This window comes from Brassica napus, chromosome C8, assembly GCF_020379485.1.
Source record: "Brassica napus cultivar Da-Ae chromosome C8, Da-Ae, whole genome shotgun sequence".
Classification (NCBI taxonomy): domain Eukaryota; kingdom Viridiplantae; phylum Streptophyta; class Magnoliopsida; order Brassicales; family Brassicaceae; genus Brassica; species Brassica napus.
In genome coordinates, this window is record NC_063451.1 from 16,841,867 (window position 1) to 16,856,664 (window position 14,798).

The window sequence follows — 14,798 nt, forward strand, 5'->3', positions numbered from 1 at the left end:
CTGATTTTGTAAAAGGTATTCTACCCGAGGATAATGTAGCTCCTGGTTCATACTACGAGGTTCAGAAACTCGTAGCTGGTCTTGGTTTATCGTATCAGGTAATAGATGTATGCAGCGACAACTGCATGATTTATTGGAGGGCGGATGAACAGCGGGTTACATGCAAATTTTGTGGAAAGCCTCGTTATAAAGATACGAGTGTTTGAGTTCCAGTGCCATATAAAAGGATGTGGTATTTGCCTTTGACGGAAAGGTTGCAGAGGTTGTATCTGTCTGAACGCACAGCGCAACCAATGAGATGGCATGCGGAGCACTCAACAGATGGTGAGATCAGACATCCTTCAGATGCAAAAGCGTGGAAGCATTTCCAATCAAAGTATCCCGACTTTGCGTATGAGAGAAGAAATGTCTACCTTGGATTATGTACTGATGGTTTCAGCCCGTTTGGCAAGAGTGGAAGTCAGTATTCTCTATGGCCCGTCATTCTTACACCATACAACCTACCCCCAAACTTGTTCTTGCGACGAGAGTTTTTGTTTCTCTCGATTCTCGTTCTCGGACCAGAGCATCCTAAGAGATCACTTGATGTGTTTCTTCAGCCACTAATATATGAGTTGCAACAACTATGGGCTCAAGGTGCTGAAACATACGATGTTTCGTGTAAAGAAAACTTTCAAATGCGGGCAATACTAATGTGGACAATAAGTGATTTTCCAGCATATGGTATGTTATCTGGATGAACAACGCATGGAAGGCTATCATGTCCATATTGTCAAGATAACACTGATGCTTTCCAACTAAAACATGGAAGGAAAACGTGTTGGTTTGACTGTCACAGGAGATTCCTACCACCTGATCATCCATATCATAGGAGTAGAAATTTGTTTACGAAGAACAAGAGGGTGTTTGACAGTCCACCTCCGGAAATTTGTGGGAAAGATTTGAAGATACAACTAAGAGATTTTGGTGTAGAAAGGACGCCAGACGTCGGTGGATATGAGCGTTTTCCGGTAGATGCTGTTGGAGACCTACATAACTGGCACAAAAAAAGTATTTTCTGGGAAGAACTTTTTTGACAATCTCATGAACACGATCCTTAATGTTCAAGGTAAAACAAAGGATAATTTGAAGTCAAGACTGGATTTAGTCGATATATGTGCTCGTTCAGAACTTCATGTTGATGAGAATGGTAGGGCTCCTTTTCCCATATACCGACTTGATGCAGAGGGAAAAGATGCGTTCTTTGATTGGATTTCAAACGATGTGGAATTTCCAGACGGTTACGCATCAAATTTGCGTAACTGTATCGACAGAAAGGAAGGAAAGTTTACTGGCTTGAAAAGCCACGATTGCCATGTAATGATGCAGCGCCTCGTTCCGTTTGCCTTTAAGGAACTATTACCACGAAATGTTCATGAAGCAATTGCAGGGATAAGTGGTTTCTTCCGCGATTTATGCACGAGATCAGTGACTCTTGAAGGTATTGAAAATTTGAAGACTAACATAGCCGTGATTCAGTGCAACCTTGAGAAGATATTTCTTCCCTCATTTTTTGATGTTATGGAGCATCTTGTTATTCACCTGACAAGAGAATTGGAACTTGGTGGTCCTGTGCAGTATAGATGGATGTATCTGTATGAGCGGTATATGTTCCATTTGAAGAAGATGGTGAAAAATTTAAGTAGGGTGGAAGGTTCTATAGTCGCACAGATGATCAATGAAGAAACTTCAAACTTTGCCGAGTACTACTTTCCAGCAGAAGTTCAGACCAAAAACAGAAGACCTGCTCGGCATAATGATAGAGGCGAACGGGCAACATATCATGTTACGGTTCCAGACATTTTCACAGACGTTGGACGACTTAGCGGAAAACCAAAGGACCGTCGACTTACTGAGCAGGAGCGCAGTAATTTGCAAACATATTTGCTCACCAACTGAGAAGATGTTCTTCAATATGAGAGGTAAATAAATTAGCTTACAAATTTTTATTTTAACAAGTTGAAATTTAAATCTTAATTAATTACATTATTGTCATCATATGTACAGGATTTTCATGGCAGAAAAGCGGTTCGAATATAGATACGCCACAGAGGACGAGCTAGAAGAAATGAAGCAGAGAGAATTTTCTGGATGGATGTTTACTTATGTGAGTGTTTTAAACAAATTAAAATATCATTTATCACATATTTATACTAATTCACTTTTATTGATATAACATATATATGTGCTATTAATATAGGTGTCTGCTGGTTTGGCCAGAGGTGAAACATTTGACGATTGGATACTCGAGATGGTCGTTGGACCAAAATTTGTTGTGAAGTCATATCCGAGATTTTGTACTCGAGGATATGCATTCACAACTCAGAAGAGGAGACGTTCGAGTACGACTTATGATGCTGGCGTTTGTTCTGCATCAGGAGATGATGTATACTACGGACACATACGTGAGATTTTGGAAATCAAGTATTTGGGCATGGTTGGATTGCGCTGTACTGTTTTCTATTGTGATTGGCACGACAACACTCTAGATCGAGGTGTGAGAACAGATGCATTTGGTGTTACATCAGTAAATTCGAGGCGAAAGCTGCAATATTATGATCCTTTCATTCTTGCTTCTCAGGCCGATCAGGTAATTAAATGTTAATTATTTAGAATGATTCATCATCATGTGTATTAATTTATAATTTTACTAATAATTTTTTAAATGTTACAGGTTTGTTATATCAAGTACCCCCGGGTAAGGAACAGAGATGATCCATGGGTTACTGTTACAAGACTCAACCCGAGAGGCCGAGTTCAGGGAAGTTCTGAGCTGGAAGACCCACTACAACCAAGCACATCCGGCAACTTAAGTGCAGCAGAAGATTTAGCTGGAGTTGGCCTTGTAGTCGATTTAACCGACTTCGGAGAGGAAGCCGTCCTTCACGTAGAGGATGAACCAGTGATTGGAGAGTTTCACCAAGATCCAGATTCAGATTCATCTGGTGATGATGACTCGGAAACAGACTAGCATCGACTGTTTTTTTTTTTAATAGATATTCCGACGGAATTCCGAGGAAGATAATGGTTTCCTCGGAATTCCCTCGGAATATTCCGAGGAAATTCCGAGGAAATAGGGTTTTTAAACTGAAAACAACGTTTGGCGGTTTGAATAACACTTATATAACCCTTATTAAGTGTCTTAGACTGATTATGAAGTCAAAAATTTGTTCTTTACCCTATAATAAACACTTTTCCGATTGTATGAACGAAATCCCCAGAACATAAGAGAAACACTTATACACTTTAATGAACGGTAAAGGGAATACTTTCAATTCGTTTTGAAATTTGTTATTTCATGGTTTATGATCATCTATACAAAGAATCCTCAATGGTATACATTACAATTGTATAAGAAATGAAATACGGCAAAAAAAAATTGATGTTTTGAAACCCCAAACACTAGTTCCTCGGTATTTCCTCGGAATATTCCGACGGAATTCCGAGGAAGATAAGGGTTTCCTCAGAATTCCCTCGGAATATTCTGAGGAAATTCCAAGGAAATAGGATTTTTAAACCGAAAACAACGTTTTGCGGTTTGAATAACACTTATATAACCCTTATTAAGTGTCTTAGACTGATTATGAAGTCAAAAATTTGTTCCTTACCCTATAATAAACACTTTTCCGATTGTATGAACGAAATCCCCACAACATAAGAGAAACACTTATACACTTTAATGAACGGTAAAGGGAATACTTTCAATTCGTTTTGAAATTTGTTATTTCATGGTTTATGATCATCTATACAAAGAATCCTCAATGGTATGCATTACAATTGTATAAGAAATGAAATACGGCAAAAAAATTGATGTTTTGAAACTCCAAACACTAGTTCCTCGGTATTTCCTCGGAATATTCCGACGGAATTCCGAGGAAGATAAGGGTTTCCTCGGAATTCCCTCGGAATATTCCGAGGAAATTCCGAGGAAATAGGGTTTTTAAACCGAAAACAACGTTTTGCGGTTTGAATAACACTTATATAACCCTTATTAAGTGGCTTAGACTGATTATGAAGTCAAAAATTTGTTCCTTATCCTATAATAAACACTTTTCCGATTGTATGAACGAAATCCCCACAAAACACTTATACACTTTATAAACGGTAAAGGGAATACTTTCAATTCGTTTTCAAATTTGTTATTTCATGGTTTTTGATCATCTATACAAAGAATCCTCAATGATATGCATTACAATTGTATAAGAAATGAAATACGGCAAAAACAATTGATGTTTTGAAACCCCAAACACTAGTTCCTCGGTATTTCTTCGGAATATTCCGACGGAATTCCGAGGAAGATAAGGGTTTCCTCGGAATTCCCTCGGAATATTCCGAGGAAATTCCGAGGAAATAGGGTTTTTAAACCGAAAACAACGTTTTGCGGTTTGAATAACAATTATATAACCCTTATTAAGAGGGTGTTATTGGTTTCTGCATTTTAATAGATTTGTAAATCCAAAATAAATGTAGTGTTATTGGTTCTATTATTCTTAAAATTCACATTCAAATCCATAGTTATTGGTTTTATGATTTTAAAATAAATTTTAGAATCATGTGTTATTCAATAATAAAGATTTGTGTATGGATTTAATTTGAAACTGGATTTGATTGGATTTGTAACTATTTTTAAGAGTAAAATACAAAGGATCAAATATTGGGTTTAACCTTGTTATTTTGGTTGGATTTGTTTTATATTGTTTTTTTTTCATTCTTTATAGTTTTGTGTCCCAACAAACATCGGTTGATGCATTACTTCAAATTTTATACATTGTTTTTTGCTCATATTAAAACCATGCACTAAGAACATGTCCATACAACATATTGTATAATGCATACGATAATGAAAAAGAGATGCAACGAGAGATGTATTTCATATGAACGTATCCCCAACAATTGTGTGCGACCAGCTTTTGATGCTTAGCAAAATGAAAAAGAGGCAAGAAAGATGATGAATGGTGGAGAAGATGAAGTCGTCGATAAGTTCCGAGAATACTCCGATGAGATTTCTGAAAATATGACAAGTAAATCTGTTTTGTCAGAAATATTTACTTTTGATCCGTTCAAACTTCCGATAACATGGTGAAAAAATAGTTTGATCTGAAATTTCTAAGGAGATGCTATGAAAAATTTGTTCTGACAATCCATGTTTTTGGAAGTTGCAGTCGGAGAACATAATGTTCTCTTGTAGTACTTTATTTAGGTCTAGTTACAAATCCATTGATTTATAACAATTCATTGATTTGATTTTAAAATACTCATATCCGTAATTCTCAAATCTATTTTATTTGATTTGAAAATCACTCGATTTATGGAAGATTTCTAAATATAAGGAGAATTTATAAATCTACTAAACTACCTGAACCAATAACCCCCACTAAGTGTCTTAGACTGATTATGAAGTCAAAAATTTGTTCCTTATCCTATAATAAACACTTTTCCGATTGTATGAACGAAATCCCCACAAAACACTTATACACTTTAATAAACGGTAAAGGGAATACTTTCAATTCGTTTTGAAATTTGTTATTTCATGGTTTATGATCATCTATACAAAGAATCCTCAATGGTATGCATTACAATTGTATAAGAAATGAAATACGGCAAAAAAAATTGATGTTTTGAAACCCCAAACACTAGTTCCTCGGTATTTCCTCAGAATATTCTGACGGAATTCCGACGGATATTTTAGTATCCGTCGGAATTTCCTCGGAATATTTTCATTTAACCGGGCAAATATTTCGCGAAAATTGAAATTAAAATTCCGACGGAATTTCGACGGATAGTATCCGTCGGACCCTAGGTTTTATAACCACGAGCCGCTTCTTCTTCTCTATTTCTCTCTTCTTCCTCAGCGCGGCTCCTCTCTCCTCTCCGGCGATTTCCCCCTGAATTCCGACGATATCTCCGGCGATCTCCCCCTTCTCTTACACAAATCATGTAAGGACCCTACCCCACTCTCTTAGGTTCTATTTGTTAGGTTTTTGCATAGATTTGATAGATTTTTGTTAGGGTGATTGGTTAGGATTGTGATTTGGTTGTATAATAGGTTTAGAATTGTGATTTGGTTGAATAATTTGTTTTGTTGAATTGATTTAGAATTTTTTATAATTTTTTTTATTTTTTTGTATTTATAAAATCGATTTTTGTATATAAATTCGATTTTTGTGTATAAATTAGATTTTTGTATTTTACAAAACGATTTTTGTATATAAAACGATTTTTTGGATTTTACAAAACGTTTTTTGTATATAAATTCGATTTTTTGGATTTTACAAAACATTTTTAATATCTATAAAACTTTTTTTTTGATTAAAAACTATTATTTGGGATTTAAAAAATAAATATATATATATATATATATATTTTATAAATTTCTATATTTATTAAACATTTTTAATATTATTAAAACTATTTTTTGTAATTATTAAACTATTTTTTATTTATTAAAACTATTTTTTGTTTATTATAACTATTTTATATATTTATTAAACATTTTTAATATCTATAAAACTTTTTTTGTGATTAAAAACTATTATTTGGGATTTTAAAAAAAAATTAATTTATATATTTTTATATTTATTAAATATATTTTTTTTAATTTACAGGTCTCATGATGATCAGACCCGGCCTCGACAGCGTCGTGGTCGTGGTGGTACGGGAAGCTAGTCTCCTGATTCTAGCCATTTTTCAGGATTCCCCTCGCCCCACAGCTCCTACCATACATCTCCCTCTGCTGCACCCGCTCCTGCTCCTCTCGCTCCCGCTGCTGCATCCGCTCCTGCTCCTCCGGGTCCTCCGGGAGTGATGAGTGTTGCGAAGTTGGTTCGACAGCCCGGTCGTGACCATCTTCCCTATCTCACTCCGTATCCACATGGACGGATGGTAATTAAACATATTTTTTTTTCTTTAAAATTTGATTCATTATTAACCGTTTGTTCTTTTTATTAGGTTCAACCGATCCGGGAACGGGATCAGCGCATGGATCAACCGTATGATGTACTCGGCCCTCGACAGGGGACACCCGACTTTCACTCACTTCCCTACCGACAAGCAGCATCCGTGGTTTCGTCAGTTTGCGGTAAGTATTCTAATTTTTTACTTATATTTTTAATCTTTAATATAAATTTTCTACTAATTGTGTTTTTTTTTTCAGCAAGAGTTCAACTGGAATTCCGATGAGACGCTCTTTATCTATCACCACTTCGTCCATAAAGTTATGGACAACTATGGGAAGCAGATCCACGAGTGGAAGAAGAAGTGGGAAATCAACAAGGTTTGTTTTTAATTTATTAAACAATTTTTTAAATTTATTAAACGATTTTTTAATTTATTTAACTATTTTCTTTTTTTTTTATTAAAAGGTCCCAAAGTCGATAAACAACACGGTCTGGACGGAGTTGTGTGCGCATTGGGATAAGGAAGAGACGAAAGAAACTTCTTTCACCAACTCCACCAACCGTAGGAGCGACCGTAAAGGAAAGGGCGTCTTCAAGCATAACTTGGGTGCTCAATCTATTGCCTCTCTAAGAGATCGCATGGTAAGTTCAGTCGTTTTTTCTTCAATTATTTAAATTTTGAAATTTTATTTTTTTGTGCATTTCTTCTAATTTCTAATGTTTCTTTAATTTATGTTTTTTTCAAGGCGGAAGAAAATGATGGCGAGCCGGTTGATGATCTCGCCCTAATGAAGAGGGTGTATACCAACAAGAAGACCGGCCAGATTGATGACGGTCTTGTGAGGGAAGTGGTCACCCTGGTCCAAAATCAGGTGCAGGACGAAGTGTCTCAGCTTCAAACCGAGGATGACGCTTCGACGGCTTCGACCAACTTGTCCCGGTTTCGAATCAACGAAATCGTTGAATCCGTAAGTTCTTTTTTTTTTAAGTTTAATTCATTTATTTCTTGATTTAAATTTGGCTATTTTCTATTTCAGTCGGTTCCAAAGAAGAAGGGACGTTTGGTCGGTTTGGGTTGGCGCACCCGGTCGGTTCCTCATTCTTCTGCACCACCGCCCTTTGTTGATCCAGAAGTACTTACGGCTCAGTTGAAGGACAAGGATGATCGCATATCTTTGTTGGAGACCCAGATGGCGGCTCAACAGGCGGGCTATGAGGCACAGAGGAGGCTGAACCAGCAAATGATGGAGATGATGCAGAGGATGTACCCGAACGAGGTGTTCCTGGACGTGCCAGACCCGTAGTTTTTTTTTTTTCCAAAAACTCGGAATGTTTTATTTTTATTTGTGAAACTTTGAATATTTTCGAATTTAAATTTTAATTTTAATTTAAATTTTAACGATTTCAATTTTAATTTTATTTTTATATTTTCGAATTTAAGTTTCAAAAATTTTATTTTTTAAAAAAAAAATTATTTTTTTTTAAATTCCGAGGAACGGGGTCCCTCGGAATATACCGAGGGACATGTTCCTCGGAATATACCGAGGGACATGTTCCTCGGAATATTCCGAGGGAAATGTTCCTCGGAATTTTCCGAGGGACATGTTCCTCGGAATTTTCTGATGAAAATTCTGAGGAACATTTCGTCGGAACTTCCAAGGATTGGACCATCGGAAAATCCATCGAAATATCCCGAGGAAGCTCTCCCTCGGTATATTCCGAGGAGCTTTCCGACGAACAGGTGGTCCTCGGAATTTCCTCGGAAATTTGTTTCCTCGGAATTCCGTCAGAAAATTCCGAGGGATTTCCGAGGAAAAATGAATTTCCGAGGAGTTATTTCCGAGGACTTGTTTCGTCGGTATGTCGTCGGAATAACGTTATTCCGACGACATACCGACGATTTTTTCTCTCAGTATGTCGCTGTTTTCTTGTAGTGATTGTTCCAACAGAGCTAGAGTACGAGAAGCTGATAAAGGTGTGCTTTCTGTGTAAAAGACTAACACACGATCAGCTCTACTGTGATATGCAAGAAGACCTGGCTGTAGACTATTGGGAGTCGAGAGCAAGATCTAGGCAAAATATAAGACTAGAAGCTCGGTCTAGTGTGAGTAGACAAGGAAAGGACGACAATGAGTTAAGAAATGCAGCGAAAGGGGGACATAGAGGTACCATAACATCCAAGTCAGAGCTAGTCCCTCGAAGATCAACTAACTTGTCTAATAGAAGAGGGTTGGAGAGGAAAGGAAACAATGTGGTGGGAGAAACCTCGCAAATTTGGAAACCAAAGAGCTCCCAAAGCGTGCCACTGAAAGGAGTTGGAAGATCAAGGAGTACAGAGGAGTCGCCACACCCAGGGAACAAAAGCACCTCACAAGGAATGATGGGAGCTGGTGCATCGTCTGGAGTAAGCCAGGAGTCTCCATCAGTATTTAGCAGGCTAGGGGACCAGAAGGATATCTCCCCACAGGAGAGACAACTCTCGGGATCGCAGAGAAAGGAAGACAGACCATCCTCATTAGTGTTTGAGAGACTCGGTGGTCATAATTCGAGCTCGTCTATAGAAAGACAAATAGAAGATACAAAGTCAAGTGGGAACAAAAGGAGAAGACTCAGTCGAAGCGATGAAAGGATTCCAAAGAAAGCAAGACTTGGCAGAGAGCGCGAGGAAACACCTTCATCGGTTTTTGAGAGACTAGGATCCAGTGGAAAAGGCTCTGGAAGTAGGGGCTCCGGTGAGAAACATCATTCTGCCTATATGGCAGCCAATGCCCCTAACTGTTCTGCACAGCGGATAGTGTTGGGAGCGGCAAAATTGTTGAAGAAGGGTTGATGGTTGATACCAACCCTTCAACTCCAATATGAGGATATTGAGTTGGAACTGTCAGGGGTTAGAGAATACCCCTACAGTTTGATAACTCCAGGAGATACGCCGGGTGTACTCTCCTGACATAATATTCCTCAGCGAAACAATGAACAGACGTTGGTATCTGGAAGATGTAGTGGAGAAATTGGGCTTCCATGATCTTCGAACAGTGGAGCCGATAGGGAAGAGTGGAGGTCTGGCAGTTCTCCGGAAGGAATCGTGCAAAATTGAGGTCTGTCAGGCTACGAGGAGACTAATGGATCTTAAGGTGAAGTGGAAAGACAAGACGTTCTTCCTGATTGGAGTGTATGGTGAGCCAGTAAAGGGAAGCAGACATGGGATTTGGGAACGGCTGACAAGAATTGGAATACTCAGAAAGGAACCGTGGTTTTTGACGGGAGACTTCAACGAAATGATCGATCAATCTGAGAAGCAAGGCGGGGCTGTAAGGAAAGAGGAGGAGGGAGCAGATTTCAGACAGATGTTGAGCGACTGTGGATTGTGGGAAATCCAACACAAGGGCCACAAGATCTCTTGGCATGGAATTTGAAACAATGATCTTGTACAGTGCATGCTTGATAGATCAATTGCAAATCAAGCCTGGTTGAATCTCTTCCCGCAAGCTACAGCGAGGTACCTCCAGAAAGGATGCTCAGATCACAGCCCAATCATAAACTTTTTAGATGGGGTTGAATGGAGAAGGAGAGCCACGTTTAAGTATGATCAGAGATGGATCAAGAAGGAAGGATTCTCGGACATAGTGAAAAGGAGCTGGAGCAGTGGGGCTGTTGGACAGGCAGGGCTGATGCAGAAGATCTCAAATTGCAGAAAAACCATCTCCAGGTTGAAAAAGACGGCGAAACCGAACTCAGCTATCAGAATCCAAGAGCTCCACCACAGAGTCGATGTTGCATCTCATCGGAATCTCTATATTCCAGGGGAGTTAAGCCAGCTACGACAAGAGCTTAATGATGAATACTATAATGAAGAGATCTTCTGGAAACAGAAGAGTAGGCTCGATTGGCTTAAAGCAGGCGACATGAACACGAGGTTCTTCCATGCTACTACCAAAAACCAAAGAGCGCAGAATCATATTCATAGTTTGGTAGACTCTGATGGGAAAGAATGGTTTGAGGAGAATGATCTAGGACGAGTAGCAGAGGAGTATTTCGGGAACCTGTTTGCATCAGAGGATATTGGAGTTCAGTTGAACGAGTGGGAAGAAATGGCCCCGAAGATTACTCCATCTCAGAACGAAGAACTTCTAAAAGAAGTCACCTTGGAAGAAGTGAGAAGGGCAGTCTTCAAAACAAACCCCTAAAAGTGCCCAGGGCCAGATGGGATGAGTGCTTACTTCTATCAACATTTTTGGGAGTCTGTGGGAGGAGATCTTACTGAGATGGTGAAGGAGTTTTCCCGGTCTAGGAGGTTAGAAGAGGGTATCAATAGAACCAATATCTGTTTGATACCAAAGAAGCTCAACGCCAACAGTCTTGCTGATTTTAGACCGATAAGTCTATGTAATGTGGCCTTCAAGCTAGTTACAAATATCTTGGCTAAAAGACTCAAAAGAATACTCCCGACGATCATCTCAGAAACGCAGGCAGCTTTTATTGAGGGAAGAATCATTCAAGATAATATCCTAGTAGCTCATGAGCTCCTTCATGCTTTAAACTCAAACAACAAATGTGCGGAGGAGTTCATCGCAGTAAAGACGGATATTTCCAAGACGTATGACAGAGTAGAGTTGTCCTTTTTGAGGATGGCTATGAAGACTTTGGGGTTCTCTGAACAATGGTGCGAGCTGATCATGGCATGTGTTACATCAGCTCAGTATCAGGTGCTGATCAACGGAAGGCCTTATGGCGACATTAGACCCTCAAGAGGACTGCGTCAAGGAGACCTGATCTCCCCGTATCTCTTTGTTATCTGTACAGAGATGCTAGTTTAGATGATGAGCAAGGCTGAAGAAAGGGGACACATAACGGGCCTGAAGGTAGCTAGGGGCGCGCCATCGAACTCTCACTTGCTCTATGTGGATGATAGCTTGTTCTATTGTAGAGAAAGCGCAGAGGAACTAGAACACTTGAATCAGATTCTGAGCAGGTACAGCTTAGCCTCGGGACAGAGAATAAACTACCAGAAATCAAGCATCTATTTTGGTAAGAACATCCCGAGGGAGAGAAGAGATCAGATCAAGATAACTTTGGGTATAGATCAAGAAGGTGGAGGAGGTATCTACTTGGGCTTACCTGAGTCTTTTGGCGGATCAAGAGTCTCGATTCAAAGCTATCTAAAGGAACAAATGAGTGAAAGAGTCTAGGGCTGGCAGACTTGTTTTCTATCTCCTGTAGGGAAAGATGTCATGCTAAAGGCGGTTGCTCTTGCTCTCCCCACCTATACGATGTCGTGCTTCTTGCTCCCCAAGACAGTATGCAAGAAGATCATATCAATCATGTCAGGATTTTGGTGGAGGAATAAGAAGGAGACTCAAGGAATATTTTGGAAAAGCTGGGAGCAGCTGAGTAAACCGAAAGCATGTGGAGGGCTTGGTTTCAAAGATATTGAAGCCTTCAACCTAGCACTTCTGGTCAAGCAATTGTGGAGAATGCTGTCTAATAAAGACTCGTTACTTACCAAAGTCTTCAAGAATAGATACTTCGCCAAGACAGACCCTCTCAGTGCAGGTTTGGGATCTAGACCCTCCTATGCTTGGAGAAGCATTCATGCAGCGAAACAATTGATACAGCAAGGGGCTAGGGTCTTGATAGGCAATGGAGAAAACACTAAAGTCTTCCAAGACTTATGGATTGGTCAACAACCGGCGAGGAGAGCAAATGTGGTGCGATGGAATAGAGAAGACTTGAGACCTCGCCTCCATCAGAACCTAAAAGTGAGAGACTTACTGATGAATCAAGGAGAGAATGGAATATGGAGGTGCTAACACGAATCTTCCCTGAGGATGAGGTGCAGAGAATAATGGAGATCAGAACCTGTGGGAGGAACAGTAAGGATATCTACATTTGGGACTACAACAAGACCGGGGCATACACGGTGAAATCAGGGTATTGGGTCCAAATGAATGTTCTTAACAGGACACTGGTTGAAGAGGATCAGCCCAGCTTGGATGACATTTATCAGCTGGCTTGGAGAACTAATACCAGCCCAAAAATTCACCACTTTCTATGGCGTTGCATAAGCAACTCGATCCCAATAGCAGGGAACATGGCATGGCTCGCATGCATATTTCGAAGGAAGCAACATGTTTTAGATGTGGTTATGAAGAAGAAACGATAAATCATGTACTCTTTCAGTGCCCCTTTTGCGCGACTGGTGTGGGCTCTCTCGCCAATACCGGCTCCTCCTGAAGGTATAATGATGCAGTCTTTGTACTCCAATGTGTATCATGTGCTTAGTGTTCAGAAAGCATATCCTAGAGATGATATACAAGCCGACATTGTTCTTTGGCTGTTATGGCGTCTGTGGAAAAATAGAAATGAATTTCTATTTAAAGGGAAGGAATATGAGGCAAGGAGTATCTTAAAGAGAGCAGAGGAGGATGCTGAAGAATGGCAGAGGAAGCAGCAGGCTGAAGTATCTGAGGCTGAGAGACTTGGAGTAAAACGACCCATGATTACTAACCATGTAAGCTCGTGGACTCCTCCTCCTACAAACTGGCTGAAATGTAACAGTGATGGATCATGGCACAAAGATAAAGCCACCAGTGGACTACGTTGGATTTGTAGAGATGAGAATGGTCATGTAATATGGGCAGGGGCGAGATCTGTGATCAAGGCAACATCACCTATTCTTGCAGAGGCAGAAGCGCTTAAATGGGGAGCAGAGACAATGGCAAGCTTTGGCTATAACAACATCATCTTTGAGTCTGATTTGCTAGCTCTGGTCAGGATGATCAATGGGTCTGAGGAGGTCTGGCCGGTCCTGCAACCAACGATAGAGGTGATCCGCTCGACTTTATCACATATTCAGAAATTTGACGTAAGATTTTCTTTGAGAGGTGAAAATAAGGCAGCTGATAGAATAGCAAAGGAGTCATTCACTTTTGTGTCCAGTATTCCTAAGTTATATTCTATAGTGCCAGTGTGGCTGAAGTATCAAGTTAGGTCTGATAATACAATGTATCAAAAAAATGTTGGTGAATGAAAGTATTTGATGAGTCAAAAAAAAAAAGATAAGGATAAACTTATCTGAATCTGATAGCATGGCCAAAACTTTCAATAGAATTAACTGAAATAGCATTTCAGGATTTCAAGATTGCACACGAAAAATGCAGAACCGGACAACTAATGCTTTGGTTAAAACTGCACAAATTTTTCATAGAAATTTAGTTCTCGTTTGTTATATTATTCTGATATGAATTCTCAAACCACTTTAAGTTCGAGTAATACATCACTTTAAGTTCGAATTAGATTAAATTTTGAGACAAAAATAATTGGAGTCTTTTTAAAGTATTAATTGGCAAAGCCCATCGATATTTTGATATAGGTTGCATATCATATTAATGATGGGTAACATAATTAGTTTCTATTCTGAAAAAAAACATAATTAGTTTTATCTATACTAAAATTTACGTTTGTTATATTATGTAGAAAGCGCACAATTTATATGCAAATCTAAGGAAGTGTGAAAATTATAATTTAATAGTACAATGAAAATCAAAGTCAAAATTTATTGTTAAGATTATTAGATAAGTACAAAAATATATTTAATAAATATTTTAATAGATAGTCCGACTTTAAAAAAAATCACATAGAAGTTTTTTTTTTGCCATCTGATGATTTCATTTTATTGCTCAAACGAGCATCAGAGTTAAGGGTACAACACTAACAAGCTCAAGAAGACAAAAGCATACCCTTTAAGACCTTAAAACAGTCTGGTCATACTAAACCCAAAAAAAAACCAAAAACCAAGGACTAAACTCCTTTAAACTTGATTCAAAACAACCAAAATTCTCGCCATGAAGCTCTTCAGGAGTCAAT

The 14,798-nt window shown here is 38.9% G+C and overlaps 1 protein-coding gene across 1 annotated transcript; it reads left to right on the forward strand.

The window, feature by feature from the left end:
• Positions 1-13,098: 13,098 nt before the first annotated feature.
• On the forward strand, positions 13,099-13,962 carry LOC106412803. Its single transcript, XM_013853694.1, has one exon. The coding sequence runs from the start codon at positions 13,099-13,101 to the stop codon at positions 13,960-13,962; it is 864 nt and encodes a 287-aa protein (XP_013709148.1).
• Positions 13,963-14,798: the final 836 nt, after the last annotated feature.

Bases quoted from the DNA above. Each gene is read 5' to 3' on its own strand.
- LOC106412803 (XM_013853694.1), top strand. From the start codon at position 13,099: ATGTACTCTTTCAGTGCCCCTTTTGCGCGACTGGTGTGGGCTCTCTCG.